Here is a 23067-nt window from a genome sequence, read left to right on the forward strand (position 1 = left end):
GGCTCAGTCAGTTAAACGTCTGACTTCGGCTTGGGTCACGATCTCACAGCTTGTGGGTTTGAGCCCTGCATTGGGCTCTGTGCTGACAGCTTGGAGCCTGGAGCCTGCTTCAGATTCTGTGTCTCCCTCTCTCTCTCTGCCCCTCCCCCGTTCTCTCTCTCTCTCTCTCTCTCTTTCAAAAAATAAATAAACATTAAAAAAGTTTGAAGTATGGCTAGAGGAATTTTCTTTCATACCTTCCTTTTCTTTCTCCTCCTCCTCCTCTTCCTTTTCTTTTTTGCCCCCAGTTTTACTGACATATAACCTCTTGATTTCCAGCACTTCAGATAAACCAAACTGTTCTACATCAGGGTCTTTACATTTGCCAGTTCCTCTGCCTGAGATGATTTCCCTCCATCTCTTCCCTTCTCTATCTTCAAATTTCAGTTTAAATGTCCCCTCTTCAGAGGCATGTGGATGGCTCCGTTGGTTAAGAGTCCAACTCTTGATTTCGGATCCCGTCATGATCTCACAGATGGTGAGATCGAGCCAGGCATCAAGCTCTGCACTGACAGCAAGTAGGCTACTTGGGATTCTCTCTTTCTCTCTGTCTGCCCCTACCCCTCCCTCCCTCCCTGTCTCAAAATAAATAAATAAACATAAAAAATTTTAAATGTCCCCTTCTGAGAGAAGTCTTTCCTTACACATGCCTAACTCAACCTCTCCCATTACTATTACTCAACTTATTTTCTTCATAGTATTTAGAATCAACAAGTATCTTACTTAGTTGCTCACTGATTTATATATGTTTTCCCTCAATAGAATGTAAGATTCAAGAGGGAAGAGACCAAGTCTGTCTTATTCACCTTTTTGTGTCCATACAGCCTGCCAAGTACTACGACAGGTACTCCATAATGATTTGTTGAAGGAGTAAACAACCCAAAGGGCTGTTGTGCGGCTTTAGTGAATTAATGAATATCAAGTTTATCAGTGTTGCCCACTGAGGTCTGTCTAAATAAAAGGTCATGTATTATCTTAACTAAAACTGATCAGCAGTTAAGAGAAAAGAACTAGAAAAAGCTGAACATATCAACACAGATGGACTCCCAAAATGTTACTGATGGCACATTTCTGAATACTGTGTAACAAAAAAGAAAAAAAAATGCAAAAACCTGTGTGAATGATTCATGGCACCTCCCTGTAGCTTTTTTGGCAACTGTTTACAAATCTTTAATTATCTCAAAATAAGTTTAAAGAAAGAAAAATACATAATGTTTAATGTCATTCATAAGAAAGCAAAAAAAGGGGTGCCTCAGTGACTCACTCAGTTAAGCACCCAAATCTTGGTTTCAGCTCAGGTCATGATCTCACAGTTTGTGGGTTTGAGTCCCATGTCGGGCTCTGCGCTGACAGCACAGAGCTTGCTTGGGACTCTCTGCCTCCCTCTCTCTCTGTCCCTCCCCTGCTCATGTGAGTGTGCTCTCTCTCTCTCAAAAGTAAATAAATAAACATTTTTTAAAAAAAGAGTATAACAAAAGAGAATAAACTTTGAGATTCTTGATACACACTATGGCAAATAAAAGACCATAACCTAAGGCCATAGAGCAAATGGAAATAATTGTTCTCCTCTAGTTAGTAGCTACTAAGAAGGAGATGGAAACGTTTTCTATGGTCTACTCATAGTGGAAGATTGATTCCTGGGACCAGGAATGTGGTTTGGGCTGTGATCATTTCCTGGGGATTCTTAGAGAGAAGTTAAGTATAGAGGGCCTTTAGGAACCCTGTGTTGATTAACAGACAGGGCCTCGTGGGAAACAGCCCTGCATACCTCCTATGAACACAGGAACTGTCCTAATCCTGGACTCAAGGAGAGGCAAAGATTCTTTAGTATTGTAACCATTTCACTTTTTAGCAGTATAAGGGAAAGACATCTTGGAAGGGTCTTCTTTGAGTTGTACTCTTCAACCTACTCAATTGACCTGGGAACCAGAAAGGAAATGACACCCCTCTGCTTCAATCCCCTCCCTTTATGGTCTAGTTCTTTTTGTGTGGCGGGGGGGGGGGGGGCACTACCAGATCACAGAAGCATGACCTTGAGAACTAGAATATTTCAAAGAGGATAGACTATTATCATCATCAATAGCATCATCATTGTCATTTAGTACTTAATTTGTCTTGGGCACTGTATTAAGCCCTTATCACACATTACCTTATTTAAATCTTGCCAGATCACTAGAAGGTAAGCATACTTAATATTACCAGATAAGGAAAGCTCAATAGAAGCTAAATAACCCCTCCAAAGTTAGCAGAGCCAGGATCTAGACCACTTTTGCCTGAATCAAATCTTCATGCTCTTAACACTACACTCTCTTGCTTCTTCCATTATCCTGGCTGAATCCAAACAGAAGTGACAGAGCTCAAATATTATCTCTGGTCATTCAACCTCTTTGATCTTTTATGCCCAGCTATTCTGAAATACAATAATGATTTTGTACAGTCAACCCTCAAACAATAGAGGTTTGAATGACGTGGGTCCCCTTATATGTGGATGTTTTTCAATAAATACAGTGCAGTACTATAACCTTACTTTCTCTTATGATTTTTTCTTTTTTTAAAAAACGTTGATTTGTTTTTGAAAGAAAGAGAGCACACAAGAGCACTTGCACAGGCAAGGGGAGGGGCAGAGAGAGAGGGGCACAGAGGATCTGAAGCGGGCTCTGCACTGACAGCACAGTGCCCCACGCATGGCTTGAACTCATGAGCCATGAGATCATGACATGAGCTGAATGCTTAACAGACTGAGCCACCGAAATGCCCCTTCCTTATGATTTTTTTTAAGTTTATTTATTTATTTAGAGAGAGAGACTGCAAGTGGGCGAGAGGCAAAGAGAAGGGAGGGTGGTGGTGGTAGAGAGAATCCCAAGCAGGCTACATACTGGCCAGCCTCGGGGGTTTATCCCACCAACAGTAAGATCATGGCCTGAGCCAAAACCTAGAGTCAGATGCTTAACCAACTGAGCCACACAGGTGTCCCCCTTAATGGCATTTTCTTTTCTCTAGCTTACTTTATCATAAGAATACATATGACATACAAAATATGTGTTGATCAACTATTTGTTATGGGTAAGCCTTCTGGCCAACAGTAGGCTGTTAGTAGTTAAGTTTTGGGGAAGTCAAAAGTTGTACGTGGATTCTCAACTGCACAGAGGGTTGAGTCCTTAACCCCCACATCATTCAAAGGTCAACTATATGTGCCTGTGTTATAAATTTAATTTGATGATAACACTAAGTTTTTGCTAAGTAAGCTCAGTTTTCATATTTAGCTTGTCAAATCATTTTTGGGTGCACAAAGATTTTCTAATAAGATCTTATTTAGGAGCCTTTAATTTTGAATAATATTTCATTTTTTATTTTTTTAAGTCTATTTATTTATTTTGAGAGAGAGAGAAGTGGGGAGGGGAAGAGGGAGGGGGTGGAGAGAATCCTGAGCAGGCTCTGCACTGTCAACACAGAGCCTGACACGGGGCTAGAAATCATGAACCATGAGACAATGATCTGAGTTGAAACCAAGAGTCAGATGCTTAACTGACTGAGCCACCCATGCGTCCCTTGAATAATACTTTAAATGTAGTATGTCTGACATGTAGTTCAAAAAACTTGCTGACCAGTTTTTAAGGTTGATCTGAGAGGTGGCTTAATTTAGAAACTTTGAATGGAGATCACCTCTTCTGCTAACCAGCCCTCTGTACTAGACATATTCATCTTCTTCACCTTTATGATCTCTAAGGAGTCACTGTCCAGTTGCAACATTCCCTGGTCTGATCTTACAAGTATTTCTCAAGATATGATTGTGTAATGGTTAAAGATATGGCAGATACAGCTTCAGAAGAAAATACTTAAAATTTTCTTTCTCAACTGTTTAAGTCTACTGATTTTGAGTTGTTTCTCTCCACACCAATATCCTTTAGTTGCCTGCAAACCATGGGTACAAGTTCTGACTCTCAAGGAAGAGTTTTCTGACCTCTACAAAAGCAGCAATGATATCCCTTTCCTGAATTCTTACAAACCTTAGAGGTTTTTTTTAAGTTTATTTATTTATTTAGAGAGAGAGCGTGTGCACACAAGTCAGGGTGGGGCAGAGAGAGAGGGAGAGAGAGAATCCCAAGCGAACCATGAGATCATGACCTGAGCCGAAACCAAGATTCAGACACTTAACCCACTGGGCCACCCAAGTGTCCCACAAACCTTGGAGTTTCTATCACATAATCTAACCACTTGATTTTAGGTCACACTATACTTATATTGTTTCTAATGAAGTTCATAATCCTCAATCAGATTTTAATCTTTCATTCAGTCACTCATTCAACACATATTTATTAAGTGATCACACATGTGTCAGGGAGCATTCCAATGGCTCAAGAGAGTGATTGTTTCCTATCTCACTTATAACCACACAAGATTCTAATACAATAATGGTTGAATATACCCATGAATATTTACTCATATATTTGTGTGTGTATATCCCCAATTAGTCCCACAAGTGATCCGAGGCTGAAATATTCAATAAAGAATTGCAATTACAGGGGTGCCTGGGTGGCTCAGTTGGTTAAGCGTCCAACTTCAGCTCAGGTCATGACCTCATGGTTTGTGAGTTCAAGCCCCATGCCGGGCTCTGTGCTGACAGCTCAGAGCCTGGAGACTGCTTCAGATTCTGTGTCTCCTTCTCGCTCTGCCCCTCCCCCGTTCATGCTCTGTTTCTCTCTCAAAAATAAATAAACGTTGAAAAAATTAAAAAAAAAATTGCATCTACACGTTTTAAAACTTGGGTCAAAAACTTCAGAAACGGAATCTCTCTGGGCTTTCCCGCAAAGAACCCTTTCTTCTTTTCTAGCTTCCACCTCCCAAAGTACATCTGCTCTCCTTAGGTGGACTTCGGAAATGGGCATTACTCAGGCTGGAGATGAATCAGCGCACAATGAAGGAGACAGGCAGGGGATCCAGACAAAGGAGAGAAGTATTGAAAAAAAAATCCCCATTTATACCAAATCAAGAAAGTGATCCTTTCAGCAGAGCCTGTCTCAAGAAACTTCCACTCCTTCGCAATGCAAATTTAACTAAACAACTTGATTTTCCCATCAAGTTCATTAAAAATGGGATAATTTCACATATGTGGCCATTAAGCACAATGTCGTTGTTTATAAGCTTGGCTCACATTCACACAAGGATGATTACCCCAGCATACTTACCGCCTTAGGACATTTCTGAGATACTGGTGTCACTATGTCATCACTATCTGTAGTCTGTGCTTCACTGACTTCAGAAGCTTGTTCACAGGATTCTTTATCTGTTACAGAAAAGGCTAGAATTACAGAACTATTTCCAAGCACCCTATCTAAACCCAGTACCTTCATCTTCAATCCCTTATCTGGCCACTAGTTCTGAGTACCTAGATTTTGGCTTCATTTACTGAGAATCAAACCCTCCTTTTCTTTTTTTTTTTTATTATAGGAAATTTATTGTCAAATTGGTTTCCATACAACACCCAGTGCTCATCCCAAAAGATGCCCTCTTCAATGCCCATCACCCACCCTCCCCTCCCTCCCACCCCCCATCAACCCTCAGTTTCTTCTCAGTTTTTAAGAGTCTCTTATGCTTTGGCTCTCTCCCACTCTAACCTCTTTTTTTTTTTTTCCCTTCCCCTCCCCCATGGGTTTCTGTTAAGTTTCTCAGGATCCACATAAGAGTGAAAACATACGGTATCTGTCTTTCTCTGTATGGCTTATTTCACTTAGCATCACACTCTCCAGTTCCATCCACGTTGCTACAAAAGGCCATATTTCATTCTTTCTCATTGCCACATAGTACTCCATTGTGTCTATAAACCACAATTTCTTTATCCATTCATCAGTTGATGGACATTTAGGCTTTTTCCACAATTTGGCTATTGTTGAGAGTGCTGCTATAAACATTGGGGTATAAGTGCCCCTATGCATCAGTACTCCTGTATCCCTTGGGTAAATTCCTAGCAGTGCTACTGCTGGGTCATAGGGTAGGTCTATTTTTAATTTTTTGAGGAACCTCCACACTGTTTTCCAGAGTGGCTACACCAGTTTGCATTCCCACCAACAGTGCAAGGGCAAACCCTCCTTTTCAAAGATTCACTTATTCAGAAGTTTGCCAAATAAGGAGTTCACTTCTAGAAAAAAAAAAGAAAAGAAAAAAGAAAAAAAGGGAAAGAAGGGAGAATGGAAGGAAGGAAACTAGAAAGAAAGCTGGTCCTTTTGTAGGGGCTGGAGAAAATGACCAAGCCAAGAAAAAGCAATGCAATTGGGGTGGCAGATTGTATTTCCCAAAAATAGCCTCAGACAATATCTCTCATTCCACATGTTCTCTTGTAATGTGACCTGTCATACATAATATTTTTTACTGAACATTTGAAATTCCCTTTTGTAAGATGCCTTTCATATCTTTGCTAATTTTTCTATTGGGCTGTCTTTTTCTTTCTTTCTTTTTTTAATGTTTATTTATTTTTGAGAAGAAGAGAGAGAGTGCAAGGGGGAGGGGGAGGGGCAGAGGGAGAGGAGGACTGAAGTAGGCTCTGTACTGATATCAGAGAGCCTGATGTGGGGCTCAAACCCACAAACTGTGAGATCATGACATCAGCTGAAGTCGGATGTTTAATCGACTGAGCCACCCAGGTGCCCCTGTTTATTTGAGAGAGAGAGAGAGAGAGCACAAGTTGGGGAGAGGGCCAGAGGGAGAGGGTCAGAGGAGGGGGAGAGGGGGGGAGCAGAGAGAGAGAGAGAGAGAGAGAGAGAGAGAGAGAATATCTTAAGCAGGCTCCACACTCAGAGCAGAGCTCAATGCAGGATTCGATCTCAAGAACCGTGAGATCACAACCTGAGCCAAAATCAGAGTCTGACACTTAACTGATTGAGCCACTCAGGCACCCCAAGAAAATTCTACTAATGTTGATGAGGTTTTGAAATGATGGGGTTCAGAGCTGACGGCCAAGAAAAAATTCTTGAAGACATCTTTGGTGCAGAAAGGTGATTTTTATTAAAGCACAGGGACAGGACCAGTGGGCAGAAAAAGCTGCGAGCTGTCTTTTTCTAATTGATTTGTAGGGGTTCTGCTTATTTTTTTAATTTGAGCCTTTTGATGGTCGCATGTTTTACAAATATCATTTCCATTCTTGCCCATTTCATCTTTTGCTACACAGAAATTCTTACTTTTAAAGTAGTCAACTTTATCAATATTTTCTTCATGACTACTACATTTTGTTTTTTATTTAAGACATCTTTCCTTATTCTGAATGATGAATAATGCTGCTCTGAGTATTTGTGTACAAGTCTTTGGATGGTCAAATGTTTCCAATTCTTTTGGACAGACCCTTAAGAAGAGAATTGCTGGATTGTAAACTGTATGTTTTATTTTTTAGGAAATAGCCAAATATTTTTCATAGTAGCTGTACTGTTTTCTATTCCCAACAGTAATGCATAAGGTTCCAATTTTTCCACATCTTCACTAACACTTGCTACAGTCAACCTCTAGAATGTATCAATTCTAGCTGGAGTGTACTGGTATCTCATTGTGATATTATTTTGCTTTTTCCTAATGACTAATGCTGTTGAGCATCTTTTGTATGCTTAACTGCCATTCATATATGTTCTTTAGTGAATGTCTAGTCAAATTTATTGACCATTTTAAATTGAGTTGTCTTACTGAGTTGTAAGGATTCCTTACAGATTATGGATGCAAGTCCTTAATCAGAAATGTGATTTGCAACTAAAATTTAAATTTAAAAAAAGAAAAAAAATGTGATTTGCAAATATTTTCTCCTAATCTATAGCTGACCTTTTCATTTTCTTAACACTGTCCTTTGAAGACCATGCATTCTTTATTTTGCCTAAGTCCAATTTATCATTTTTTAAATTTTATGGACCATGCTTCTGATGTCATAGCTAAAGAATCTTTGTCTAATAAGGTCAAATAATTTATCCTATGTTTTCTTTTAGAAATGCTATAGTTTTGGTTCTAATATTTAGATTTATAACGTATTTTGGTTAATTTTTATGGGTGGTGTGAGGTAGTTGTTTAAGGTTTTTCCCCCTCCTCTATGTGGATATCTAATTGTCCTAGCACCAGTTGATGGAAAGATTAGATATCCCCATTGAATTGTCTTGGGACCTTTGTGGAAAAATCAATTCACCATAAAATGAAAGTTTATTTCTGGATTCACAATTCTGTCCCACTGATCTGTAAGTCTATCTTTATGCTAATACCACACTGTCTGAAATACTCTACCTTTATCTTAAGGAAGTTTTGAAATCAGGTAGTACAAAAATTTCAACTTTGTTCTTTCAAAATTGTTTTGGTTTTTCTAAATTCTTTGCATTCATGTATAAATTTTGGGGACAACTGCCATCTTAACAATTATGAGTGGTCCAATCCATAAACACGATACATTTCTTCATTTATTTTAAATTTCTTTAATTCCTCTCAGGAACTTTTGTAGTTTTCAGTATACAGGTCTTGCATTTCTTTTTTAAAATCTATTCCTAAATATTTTATTCTTTTGGATGATACTGTGAATGGAATTGTTTGCTTGATTTTATTTTAGAGTGTTCATGGATACTATATGGCAATACAATTGATTTTGGTATACTGATTTATAACCTATAATGTTGTTCACTTGCTTTTAGTTTTTAAAAATTTTTTTGTAGATTTTTTATGATTTTCTAAAAAGGAGGTCAAAGATGTCTATTGCCAATAAAGGTAGTACTACTTCTCTATTTCCAATTGTTATGACTTCAATTTCTTTTTCTTGCCTTATTGCAATGATTAAAATCTCCACTATAATGTTCAAACAGAGTGATAAAAGCAGAAATCCTTTCTTTTTTCTCAATCTTCAGGGAAAAACATTCAATCTTTTACCACAAAATAAGATGTTAGTTACAGGTTTTATTATCCCTTGTTACTTTGAAATAATTTCCTTCTACCTAGTTTGGTGAGAGTTCTTATTGAGAATAGGAGTTGGATTTTGTAAAATGCTTTTTTCCCCCCTATCTATTGAGATGATCATAAAGCTTTTATTCCACTAATACAGTGTACTAAATAAATCAATTTTCTGCTATTAAACTAAACTTGCATTCTAGAAATAAATCTCAGTTGAACATGGTGAGCACAACCCTTTTAATATTTTTATATTTTGCTGGATTGGTTTGCTAATATTGCATTTAGGATATTGCATCTGTGTTCATGTTGAATATTGGTCTATAGTTGCCTTTCTGTTAATGTCTTTGGCTTGCTTTGGTATCTGGATAATGCTACTTTATAATCAAATCAGTTAGAAAGTTTCTCTGGATCTACTATTTTCAGAAAGAGATTCTGAAGGATCAGCATTTTTTCTTCCTTAAATATTAGTAGAATTCATCAGTGAGGCTATCTAGAACTGACTTCTTCTTTTAAAAAGTACTTTTTAATGTTTATTTATTTACTTTGAGAGAAAGAGAGTACATGCAAGCAGGGGAAGGGCAGAGAGAGTAGGAGAGAGAGAATTCCAAGTAGGGTCTGTACTGACAGCAGGGCTTGATCCCACGAATTGTGAGATCATGACTTGAGTCAAAATCAAGAGTCAGACACTTAACCGACTGAGCCACCGAGGTGCCCCAGAACTGGATTTTTTATTTGGTAAGATTTTCAATTACTAATTTCCGTCTGTACTTTTTATAGGTCAATTCTGATCTTCTATTTCTTCTTGAGTCAGTTCTGCTAATTTGTATCTTTCTAAGAATTTGTCTTTTCCATCTAAGTTGTATAAAGTTGTTCATAATATTCTTTTATGGTCCTTTTAATTATAGAGTTTGTAGTGATCTTACATTCATTCCTGATTTTGCTAACTCGTGTCTTTGCTTTTTTTTCCCCCTTAATCAGCAGGCCAGTTATTAATTAATTGTCTTTCAACTCAATATAACTGCCTGCTCTGCAATGATGGAGTTGCACCCTGTAAGTATTTCTTCTTTGCCAGATGGCACCATGTTAAGTTTAAGTGAGCACGGAGGACCACTGAAGGAGGAAAAGGTTTCTCTCCCTGGTTTTAGGCAGACTCCTGCAGAAGATAAGGACTCTGCAGACAAGGCTCATGCAACTTAATGCCTGGCTCCAGCAGCTCACATCATTTCCTGTAGAACACATTTCTAGTAGCACATGGCTTCTGCAACACCCAATTCTAGTAGTTTCCAGTGGCCTGTAGTATATGGCACCTCCCTGTGGGCAGTTTTCTTGGTACCCCACCCCACCCCCAAGTAGGTGAAATGCCACTGGCTTGGCAGCTCTCTGTGAATGGTTTACCTGCAATGTTCCAGAGGCCAAATTCACAGATTCTCTGAGGTTTGATGTGCAGCCACAGCCAAATTCTGTTCTATTCAATAAAACATGACTTCACTCCCTCCAGTGAGGTCTGGATTTCAGCCTGAAAGGGTTGTCTATCAGACCTATTTCTTCTTTGGGTACTTTATTTCAGTTCTAGGGATTAGTGGATATTCTTTAAATCTGAAATACCTGTATTATTTAGAGTTCTGTTTACTTCTTACTAGTCAATCCTCACCACCACCCCTAGTTCAATCTCCTGTTATAGTTAATAACTCTTTATATTAAACTTCTGTTCAAATTACTAAGTAGTTTCTGTTGGATCTTTACTATAGTCAGTCTAGATAAAGGCTTATCAAGTTTGCTGATCTATTCAAAGTTGGCTTCATTGATTTTCTCTATTCTTTTTCTGTTTCTATTTCATTGATTTCTACTCTGATCTTCATTATTATTTTCTTTGGGTTTAATATTATTTTCTTTTTCTAGCTTCCTTTTTCTTTTCTAGCTTCTTAAAGTAAAAGCTTAGGGTATTGACTTCAGATCTTTTTTTCCCTAATCATAAGCATTTAAAGCTAAAATTTCCTTGTAAGAACTGCTCTAGCTGCATCCCATCAATTGTGATATGTTGTATTTTCATTTTCATTCAGTTCAATAAATTTCCTAATTTTCCTTAGCAGCTCTTCTTTGATGCAAGGGTTACTTAGAAGTATGTTGGTTAATTACCAAATATTTGCTATTGCTTGCATTAATTTTCTATGGCTGCTGTCACAAAACACCAAAAACTTAGTGGCTTAAAAGCAACTTTTGGCCTGGAGCTGGTGAAAACATCCATATTGTCCCAGAGATATGAGACACTGATCCCATTTTCTATAATCCTAAAATGCTTGCAGGACCATTTCTACACATGGCACAGTCCTGTGGACAATGGGAAATCCATACTGGCAAAGGAGTTGATGCTGGAATGGACACAGGTCAACCTCACAAAGATTCAATTCTGCCTTCTATCTCAACTACAAAGAACTCAACCACAATAGGTTGTACACTTTTTGGAACTGGTCTCCAAGGACTAGCCTGGATTGCAGGAGGTCATTCCAGGACTGTAGCCCAAGAGCAGAAAATCCTGTTAATCATCAATGACTTCAGCGACTGAGAGTCTCCTCAGGGGCACTTATCCATGACATAGGGCAACTGGAAGAAGTGGAAGCCAGTGCCCATCTTCTTGGGTAGTTTGCTGAAGAGAACAATGTTACCCAACGCCACTTTACTCATCACCACATGACCCGGCACCTTGAGAGAGTGCAGACTCTTGGCTGATCAATCCCTCTTCATAGAAATGGAGGGATTCTTATACCTGGACAAGAAGGCATATTTACTGAAATACTTTGAGAATAAAAATCAAGTGCTGTGAGCTTGTGACTTGATGAGGAGCCATGCCACCTTGTTCCATATGAGCTTGTCTCCTGCCATGTGCTGGATCATCTGCACTTGTCTGAAACTGTAGATGGAGAAGGGGGAGGATCCTGTTCTGACTTGTCAAACCACCACATTTCTGTTTCTGTGTTTCCTTTGCAGCCAGTTCATACAGGTACCTGACAGTTGTCCCAGTCAGTACCTCCAAGCTCCAATAAAAGGTCTGTGTCTTCTAGCTGCTGAGGGCATGTGGACACAAACATCTTTGATGGGAAAGACCTTTGGAGACTTGCATCAAAAAAATCTAACCTCGGGGCGCCTGGATGGCTCAGTCGGTTGAGCGTCCGACTTCGGCTCAGGTCATGATCTCGCGGTCCATGAGTTCAAGCCCTGTGTCGGGCTCTGTGCTGACAGCTCAGAGCCTGGAGCCTGCTTCAGATTCTGTGTCTCCCTCTCTCTCTGACCCTCCCCTGTTCATGCTCTGTCTCTCTCTGTCTCAAAAATAAATAAACATTAAAAAATTTTTAAAAAAAATCTAACCTCTATCCTTTCCTGGAAAAATATCTTCCAGGAGGGCAAAGACTGTAAGGGCTGCTACTCCTTCATTCAACTCAGTGTCCAAAAGTTTCTTGTCACCACGTTCTATGTACAGGAGAGCAAGGAGGAAGAAGACAGGGAAAGCCTCAGGTGGGACATTAGGAATGTGCAGAAGTTGGGGTGTGTGGGTGGCTCGGTCAGTTCAGCGTCTGACTCTTGATTATGGCTCAGGTCATGATCTCACAGTTTGTGAGTTCAAGCCCCACATCAGGCTCCACGCTGACAGTGTAGAGCCTGCTTGGGATTCTCCCCCACTCCCTCTTTCTGCCCTCCCCCACTTACTCTCTCAAAATAAATAAGTAAACTTTAAAAATTAAAAAAAAATGTAATGTGCAGAAGCTCTTCTTCAATAAAGACTAAAGAATGCCAACCTGATCCAAGTTGGGTAACTTTTTAGTCAGCCATTCAAACAAAAGAGAGGCATGGGACTGAAGACAGCTTTTGACTCCCGAATGTCAATGAAAGTCAAATGGAACTTACTGAAATGCAAAGCACAGTCAGATGAGAATAAACCCTTCTGCTCAATGAAGGAGATGGTTTTGTACTGTCTTTTTGAATCTCAGGAAGAACAGCTTATAAAGGATGCAATTGCCCACATCAAGGAAATGTCACTGCATTTGAAAAATAAAATGGACATCATGCTCACATTCCACCTTAAGCATTGCCAAAACTTGTAGAAAATTTTGCTATAGAAGGTATTCCTGGAGAATGACACTGCATCAGAATCAGATGCTCAGGTTCAGAGGTCCCAGAATCATCGACAATTGCCTCCTTTCTGGATGGACTTTTGTTTCATGTATGGCTCAAGTGAGAATCTGATATTTCTGGACATCAGTCAGATCTTCCTTAGTACCTCATCAACAAGGATTCTCTGTGAAAAACGTATGCTACCTGTAATCTCCAGAAAGTGGTCCTCAAAAATATTTCTCTAGCTGCTGCTTATTGGAACTTCTGTCTTGCCTTTGCTGGCCATGAGATCCAATGCACCTGGTCACTCACAGAAATGACCAAAATGATATGCTTTCCTATTGTGTGTGGTCTTGAGACACCTAAAATGTAATCCATACTATATCAGGTTGGTTTCTTACTATTCCACCATTCATCAATGAGCTGGTTTCTCCTTGAAATCAACCAGTCTACGGCATGCTTGAACCTCACAACAAATGAGCTCTTGGATAAGCGTGTCAATTTGCTGTACACAATTTAGAGATACCTAAAGTGTTTCCTGCAGAGGTTGTCACAGGAGAACGTCACCTCACAGTAACCTGTGGCAAGAAGCTCTTTTGTGCTCTGAGCATCAACCAGAGGCTGACACACCTATGCTGGGACACCTATGGGATGAAACTTCTATGTGAGGGCTTGAGTTACCCCAACATAAACTACATACTCTGGTGCTATGGTGCTGCAACATATCCAGTGATGGCTGCAATCACCTATCAAAGTTTCTCCAACAAAAATCAAGCTAACATACTTGCATCTGGGGCTGACTCACATAGTAACTACTACAGTTCTTTGTAAGGCTTTGAAGAAACCACCATGTAGCCTGAGATTTCTGTGGTTGTGGGGATGTGCCATCACTTCTTTCAGTTGTGAGACCTCTTGTCTACCCTCAAAAGCAACAGAACCTGATCATGCTGGACCTGGGCCAGAGTTCCCTGGGAGTATAGTGGACTATAGATGCTGTGCGAAGACTTGAAACTTCAAAATTGCCCCCTCTGGACACTCAGGTTGAAGACTGATGAATCCGATGCTCAAATCCAGAAGCTCCTGAAGGTCATTAAAGAAACCAATCCACAACTCACTATTGAAGGTGACAACTGAGAGGCCAGAAGAAATAGTCCTTCTTCTCATGATTTCATTTTCTGAATGCAGATGTGAATTTCACATATCACTTTAAACATTGCCTCTGTCTCCCTTCTTTATCTTCTCCTACGTTTGATTAAACATAGCTTAGATCCTCTCTTTTTATCCTTTAGGTCTCTTTTCTCTTTTCTGTAGAGTCATTCATTCTGTAATAAAGTGATTGATCTTTAAGGTGATGGTGAACTTTCTACGAGCTTTTTCAAGTAATATTAGTTGTTGTGCCAAATGTTATTTTAGCTTTGGTTTTGCCTCTGGCTTACATAAAACATGTACAAGTCATTTAAACTTGGTCTGGATGAAATGTCCATCTCTCCAGTATCATGAAAAAAAGTAAAAACAAAAAAAAAAAAAAGAAAACTGGAAATCTATTCTCTCTTAGTGCTGGAGGTCAGAAGTTCAAAATCATTTGATTTTGACTTCCCAGTGATTGGGAAGTCTATGCTCACTCCAAAGGTTCTAGAGGACATTTTTCCTTTTCTTCCCTTGCCTTTTCTAGCTTCTGGTGGCTCCAGGCATTCTTTGGCTTGTGGCCACATCATTTCAATCTCTGCCTCTGTGGTTACACTGCCTTCTTTTCTGCATGTGTCTCTGTGTGTGCACTCACATAATCCAAGCTGATCTCTACATCTCAAGATCTTTAATTTAAGTACACCTGCAAAAAATCTTTTTTCAAATCAGGTAACAGTTACAAATTCTGGGGTTCAGGACATGGACATACCTTTTGTGGGGCTACCGTTGAACCTACTACATTATATATTTAAATTTAAATGTATTTTAACCCCCACAAGCTGATATTTTTGCTTTATATAGTAATGTAAGCTAACTCATATTCTTTGCTTTTCCTGGTTTGTTACACCTTTGTGCTTCCTTCTGAGATAATTTTCCTTCAGCCTAAAGGACAACCTTAAAATGTAGCTTGAAAGCAAGCCATCCATTTTGGTTTGTCTTTAAATGTCTATTCTGTTTTCATTCTGGAAGAGCATTTTTGTTTTGTGGAGAATTCTTTGTTGGCAGTTATTTCCCTTTGGCATATTGAAGCCAGTGGTTTCTGGCTATAGTTGTAGCTATTGACAAGTCAGTTGTCCATATTATCAATGGACCATGGCAATCTTTTTCTTTTAAATGGATGCACTTTTTTTTAAGTTCATTTATTTTGAGAGAGATAGTGAGTGAGTGACTGAGAGTGTGGGGGAGGGGCAGAGAGAGAGAGAGAAGGCAAGAGAGAGAATCCCGAGTAGGCTCCACACTGTCAGCACAGAGCCCGACATGGGGTTCAAACTTATGAACCCATGAGATTATGACAAGAGCTGAAATCAAGAGTCAGATATTAAACTGACTGAGCTACCCAGGTGCCCCAAATGGATACTTTTAACATTTTCTATTTGATTTTATTTTTGCATTTTTACTATGTGGGATATGTTTAGATGTAGATTTTTTTAATTTTAATTTTTAAGTAATCTCTACACCCAATGTGGGGCTCAAACCCACAACCCCAAGATCAAGAGTCACATTTTCTACCAACTGAGCAGCCAGGTGCCCCAGATCTGGATTTTTTTTTAAACTTATCCTACTTGAGTTTCATTTCATTCAATGCTAATATCTTTCACTAGTTCTAGAAAACTCTAAATCATTATCACTTTAAATATTACTTCTGCCTCCTTCCTCTTCCACATCTAATTGAACATTGCTTAGACCTCCTCATTTTATCCTTTATGTCTGTCTTCTCTTTTGTATTTTCCATCTTGTTGTCTCTCGTTTTATTCTAGTTATCTTTACCAATTCTCACTTCAGTTGTATCTAATGTTTTCTTTTTTTAAAATCTAATCTATTTTCAACCCATCTATTCCTCCATAAATTTCTATATTGAGCAGTTCTATAATTTCTATTGATTCATTTCCAAATATGCAATGTATTTTGTAAACATTTTGTGATTCAGACAACCCCCCCCCACAAATCAATACCAAAATTATTAAGTTAAATTTGGTGAGGAATAACGTATTTATGTAGTCTCAAAATAACGTCTCACAGATTACTTAATAATTACAAAGGCAAAAATTATTAACTTTATGATTAAAAACCTGGCAGATGCTTTCTTAACCAAGTGATAAAAATTAACACAACATCACAATAATGGGACAGACATCATGTATCCCCTGATGTGATGCAGTGAGAAGGACATAATATCACTTTTGTGGTACTCTTGTAAAAAGTTCATAACCTGAATCTAATTACAAAGAAACATCAGACAAATCCAAATTGAGGAACACTCTACAGAACTGCTCATTTTTACTCTTCAAAAATGTCAGTATCAGGAAAGGTGAAGACGAGGAACCGTTCCAGATTAAAGGAAACCAAAGAGTAATGACTAAATGCAATGGATGATCCTGGGTTAGATAAAGGTTAAAAGAACTGTGATAATGGACCTTATTGGGACAACTGGAAAATTCTGAAAATGGACTGGACATGAGGTAATATGTGTCCATGTTAAGACTGCATGCTTGATAACTCTACTGTTCATATAACTTCCTTACTGAAATACACAGAAGTAAGGGGGCATGAAATGTACAACTTGTTCTCAAATGCTTCAGAAAAAATGACAAAGCAGTAAGTGGGAAAATGCTAAAAGTTGATGAATTTGTCATGCAGCTCTTATGTAAGTTTGAAATTATTTTATTTTTATTTTTTTTATTTTTTTTTTGAAATTATTTTATTTTTTAAAAATTTAATGTTTATTTATTTTTGAGAGAGAGAGAGAGAGAGAGAGAGAGCGCACAAGCGAGGGAGGGGCAGAGAGAGGGAGATACAGAATCCGAAGCAGGCTCCAGGCTCTGAGCTGTCAGCACAGAGCCCAATGCGGGGCTTGAACTCACAAGCTGCGAGATTATGACCTAAGCCAAAGTCGGTTGCCCAACCAACTGAGACACCCAGGAGTCCCGAAATTATTTTAAAACAAAATGTTTTTAAAAACTTACAACCTTAATGTTTTCATAGCTCCAGTTCTTTGTTACAATTTTAAAGTTCAGCTTTTATCTCCACGAAGCCGATAACCACAGCTCTTGCCCAGGCCATGTCTGATAATTCCAGTATCTGGAGTCCTGGTGGTCACTGATCAGCCCTGTGTCTCTAGGCCTGCAAGTGCCCAAACCACAGTTCTTCCTCTCAGCCTCACCATTCAGAGGCTCAGAACAGTGCTGCCTTCTGGGTCCTAGACCAAAGTAGGAATTTCTGCCCTGAGCAGACATCTGCCTATGCTGGCAGACAGCAGACTGAGACTGCATCCCATTTCCCTATCCCAAAAGTCCACCAAAAGCATGGTTCTGTCTGTCCACTGCTTTCTCTAGACTGACAACATCCCAGGGCTACAGGAGTTTCAGCTCATTTCCCTGAGCTTCAATCATCTCCCTCGTCAAGGCTAGGTAATTCTTCCCTCTCTTCTTATTGACTATATAACACTTTTAAGAAACGTTAAGATCTTGAGAAAATATATTCACTTCAGCATTTTAGCTGTCATCAATGAGAGTTGGTCTGAATTATCTAGTTTGTCAATACTATAACCTGAAATCATGTCTACCTTGCATTGTAACACGAAAAAGCCTTGCCTTAATTTAAAACATTTTGGATCAACATCACAAATGAGCCAACCACACTCCTTCTATTTCTTTGTAACCATAATTCACAAGATATACTTGTTAGGTAACTAAACTGGCAAGCAAACTAGCTTTAAAAGTTCCAGCCATCATTGGCCTAACCAGCACACTTGTAACATAAAACTAAGCTTAGAGTGTTCAATACTAATTTTCCATGAAAAGTTTAGCAATGCAAGATGGGGGGGGGGTAGTAAATAACAGGCTTGATAAAATAACCCAATGATTAAATAGGAAATTAGATTTTAAAAAGACAATGCCATTAAAACAAGCAAACAAACAAACAAACAAATGGACAATACCATTTACAGGATTCAGGGCTTCTTTCTGGATTGGTACTGAATGGGATGATGTAATTTTCTCTTCCTTTTGCTGATTTTTCAAACCATCATCTATGGAGCTCTTGAGCCCTGAGAACTTCCATTCAGTGTACTTCACCTGCTTCAGAATAAAGACAATTATGATTACAGTTGGCCCTTGTACAACATGAGGGTTTGGGGCACCAAAAATCTGTGTATAACTTTTGACTGTCCCCCCCAAAATTAACTACTAATAGTCCACTGTTGACCAGAAAACTTGCCAATAACATAAATAGTCGACTAATACATCCTATATATATTATATACTATACTCTCACAATAAAGGAAGCTAGAGAAAAAAAATGCTATTAAGAAAATCGTAAGAAAGAGAAAATACATTTGCAATACTGTGTTTACTGAAAAAAACAGGGATGTGTTACAGCTCAAGTCCATGTTGTTCAACGGTCAGTTGTGTATATAATAATAATTTCACAAAATTAGTAATTATATGTTAATACAATTACACAACTCATACAACATGATTGTAATATAACAATATATAATATTTAACCATATCATAATATATATTTACAATCTCCTATATATATTTTTAGGTGCTACATAGTAACTTTAATCCTGCTTCCTATGAAGAAAAGACAGTATCAAGCATATAGTAGGTGTTCAATAAATACTTGTTCTTTAGCTTACTTGCACTACAGTTGAGGTGGACTGCTAAAATTCTAAGCATAAATTGCAGAGTCCATAAGCTGCTGAACTAAATTACAATGAAATGAAGTGAACACTTCAGAGTTTTATTAAACTACTTGTGTTTGAGGAAACACATGTTAGCCACAAAAAGCCATGATAATTGCTTATCTTGGGTGTCTGCTTCTACTTGAGAATAGTATCTCTGGGGACACTACAACTCATATTTTAATTCTGCAGGGTTTCTAAGGCCTTACTTGTAGTGTATTTCCAGTTAAGATGTTATGACTAAGATACTCCATTCTGTTCTTTCCTTGGATGCTTGTTCTTTTGCCATGTTTTCTTCTTGAGTAGCTTGCAACCTGGTGTTCCCTTTCCTTTCTTTCTCCCACCTGTGGAGGTTTTCTTTTAGCTTGATACTGGCCAGCTTCAATGGGAATCTCACCAAATGCCATCAGGTCCTAAACAGAAGGATCAGAGACAGCCTTACTAGATGAGGGTTTAACAGCCTTGATACTCAAGAAAGGGATTTGTGAGCTAGCATTAGATTTCATTCCTCGCCTGCCACAGAGCTGAGAGATGCCATCTTTCTTTCCTCCCTGTAATAAAACCCAGGATCCTTCTCCATCAGTAGGCGGCTCACGACATTGTGAGGGATGCAGAATAAGTTTGCTGAACACCTGACATTCATGGAAGGCATTTCTTCTACTACAATTTTAATACCATCTTCTTCAAATATGTTTCACGAGATTGGTGGAGATCTGCTACCTGGGGGAGAAAGGAAGCCTTTTCCTCTTCAGATGAGATCTCTAAACTGTCCTTCGTGGTATTCTCCTCCGGCTGAGTTTCTGGTTTCAGGAAGCTCTCTGGGGGTAGGTAGAAAGATTTCCAGTCCAATTGCATCTCAACAAATCCATTGGGGTTCCCCGCAGGGTCTGTGAGGTTAAAATCACCTGAGACACACACAGACATTAATAAGATCTGATCATATGGAGTAGACAAGTGAGTATTTATCAGCACCTTATCCATTCCCCATTTTGAATTTTACCATAATTTGCTTGTCATGAATTAACATCCATTACCTAAGCATGGTGATAATACACTCAGAAGTAACATAAAATAGCAGTGAATATTAATATTCAATTAGAATGTTTACTTCTAATATTCACTTAGAATATTTGTAGGGGAAGATGGGAGTCTCCAGGTTTCGGGAAGGGATAGTCAAAAGACGTATGGAAAGGTATAGCTTGCTTGTCCTCAGTCACCTAGCCAATAAACATGACTACATTATTACTATTACCAAATGCTTGCCAGGCCTTAAGCGTACCAAAGAAACCATTGTCTACACTCAAGTGGTCCCTATTTCTAAAGTAACAAAAGCCAAGAAAACTTCAGCAAAATTGCTATTTCCAAATGCCAGGCTTCTGATTTGTAACACTGATTAATTTAACAGATGGCTCATATTGCCTCTTCCTTTGGCAAATGATAAATTATAAGCAAAAGTATCAGCTCTTTCTTTCTTTCTTTCTTTCTTTCAGCTCTTGTAGTACTGGAAGGAGAGAGGACTCACACATTTTCTAGAATATCCAGAAGCTTGTTAAACATAGCTGGTACTAGCTATACCCATCCCTACTTCACAATGGGAGCACAGACATCCCTGCCTCATCCTCCCCCCACTACTGCAACCAGAGAGGTGACCTTTCCTAAGTTCACCTCAGCTCTGTATTGGGGGGAAAGAGATCCAAGAAATTTACCATTTCTATGGCATGGCATGAAAGTCTAACTTGTGTTTAAAAGAAGCAAGGGAATTACGAGAGAGTATTAAGGACACAGTTTATAATCTGATATCCACTCATGTGCTGAGAGACAACAGGCCTTAAGTAAACATAAATCCTGAGAAGCACGATCGAGTCAGAAAAGATTTGTTCAGAGACGGACTCATGGACTTCAGGTTGGTGGGTCTACCCACTTAAGAATCTTGCTTTTGTTGCTAAAAAGAAGCAGAAGAAGCAATGTTTCTATAGGATTAGTGGTGCTCTGAGTCTTCTGCTCTGTTGCTCTTGACAATACTCTAAAATCCTCTCAGCAGGTTTTTTTTTTATTTTTTTAATGTTTATTTATTTCTGAGACAGAGAGAGACAGAGAATGAGTGGGGGAGGGGCAGAGAGAGAGGGAGACACAGAATCTGAAGCAGGCTCCAGGCTCTGAGCTGTCAGCACAGAGCCCGACGCGGGGCTCGAACTCACAAACCATGAGATCATGACCTGAGCCGAAGTGTAGTCTCTCAATGGACTGAGCCACCCAGGTGCACCTCAGCAGGTTTTTAAAGAGAGACTGTTCCAAGCAAGTAATCAAAGAAAAGTAGGACAGGAAGACAACACTGGGCAGAGAGCATAAAGATGCGATAGACTTGAACTCCCACCTTTAATGGATTTGTTTTGTGCGAGAGGAAGCAAGGGCACTTGGACTTGGCCAAGGTACGAGCCAGGCTCTGCATCTTCATCATCAAAAACGTAGACAGACAGGGCCTCCCGCCTCAGATATTTATCCAGGTCAGAGGTCACAAGCACTGGGAATCGAGCCTGGTCTCTAAAGTGCGGATTGTTACTGGCTGGAATGATGGCAGTGTCGTGGTCAGAGAAGGTGAAGAAGCGGTACATGACGTATGGACTGGGCTGGGTTCCCAGCCGCCGACTCCGGAGGCCATAGCATCTGATGATTTCCACCCGCAGCTCATTCTGATGCTTCCAGGTCTCCAATCTGGACTGGAAAGATGTTGGTCTTGGATGAAGGAAAAGGGTGGCCTGAGAGAGTTGTTGTGGGTGAAGCCCAGCACCCTTGATGAGGAAGAGCTATGACCTAAACTGCTGTAGAATCCTGACTGGGTCCCAGAGAAACCTAATGACATTCACCTGCCTGTAAAGTGGCTCTGAAAGATAGTTATTTGAAAGAGGTGCTGGCACTCAAGCCTTATCTTAGAGAAAGGAACAGAGAAGCTATTTTGTTCACAGCAGGGAGAGGCAGCTAGCTCTGAGGGTATGATTTCATTTCAAACCCAAGCTTGACCAAGGGAAGAGTTGTGGCATCACAGCCACAAGAGTTGTGGATTAGTTGTGGCATCACAGTTTTTCTCCTTCATTCACATTCAACAAATACTTATTGAGAGCGGAAGACTGAGCTGTTCTCCTGAACTGCTTGGCTGAGGCTCCTCTGAGATACATGGGCACATCCTTTTTTCTCACCTTATCTTCCTGGGCCTCCAAGGCACCAAGCACATTGGCTGACAGGTAGGCCTGAGCCTTCTTTCGCTTATTGCATGCCTGTAGGCTGGATCCTATGGGGAAGCGCAGCCTCATCCAGTATTCTAGCACCCCGAAGTCTTCTCCACCAGCTCCTGGGTAGCAGAAAGTATGAAACGCATGGAAGACACAGATGGTGTAGTGAGGATTAAGAACAAGGCAGAGGAAGAAAATGGGAAATGACCAAAAGAGCAACTATAGGCTTTGGGAAACTCTGCATTAGTCCTGGGAGCTGTGGGAAGCCGACAGCACTTACCAGTAAGTATGGTACAGCCATGGACCCTCTCCACAGTCTCCAGCACCCTCTCAAAGTAAATCCATCCAGCTGCAAGCGTGTGGTGCTCACTGGCTACAGCCTGGTGTAGATCAAGCCGGACTGAAGCCCCATGAAGGTAGTTCAAAAAAAGGGAATCCGTTTCTACCACATACTGGGAGGTGAAGTCATAGAGGGGCTGTGGCCCCACAGCTAGTGGGGTACAATGGGTTTCAAAATCATAGAAGGAATAAGTACAGAAAGTGGTAGGTTGAGTGTCTCCAGCCTGATCCAGGGCAGCAGACTTCAGAAAGGCTTGGTGGATGTGCAGTTCAAAAAGATTCTCACTCTGATGCAGCAGAGAAATGTCTGCTTCATCATCATCTCCATGGGCTGGCAGTGTTTGCAGACATAATGACAACTGTCGGGTGCCATAAGCCACATCTTTGAGCTGTTCTAGAGGGAAAAGAAAACTGCCTATCCATTAAAGCATAGAGAGCTCCTCCTCAGGGTAAAATAAGTTGGATGGAAGGAGAATAAACACCATGATGAAATTCCAAGTTGTGATTATTTCAAGACACCATGTGATTCAAAAGGAAAAGAAATAGAATGACAAGTAGGAGCTTTGAATTCTGACGGCTAAATAA

The 23067-nt window shown here is 39.6% G+C and overlaps 1 protein-coding gene across 1 annotated transcript in view; it reads right to left on the reverse strand.

Annotated features, from left to right (window-relative positions):
- Positions 1-23067, reverse strand: part of RPGRIP1 (RPGR interacting protein 1) — a 47511-nt gene that overhangs the window by 19113 nt on the left and 5331 nt on the right. The window contains 7 exon segments of the mRNA XM_049613161.1: positions 5226-5323; positions 18167-18305; positions 19126-19329; positions 19637-19821; positions 21291-21633; positions 22111-22262; positions 22424-22876. Of these exon segments, the coding sequence (XP_049469118.1) occupies positions 5226-5323; positions 18167-18305; positions 19126-19329; positions 19637-19821; positions 21291-21633; positions 22111-22262; positions 22424-22876 (1574 nt within the window).

Source organism: Panthera uncia, assembly GCF_023721935.1.
Source record: "Panthera uncia isolate 11264 chromosome B3 unlocalized genomic scaffold, Puncia_PCG_1.0 HiC_scaffold_1, whole genome shotgun sequence".
Classification (NCBI taxonomy): Eukaryota; Metazoa; Chordata; class Mammalia; order Carnivora; family Felidae; genus Panthera; species Panthera uncia.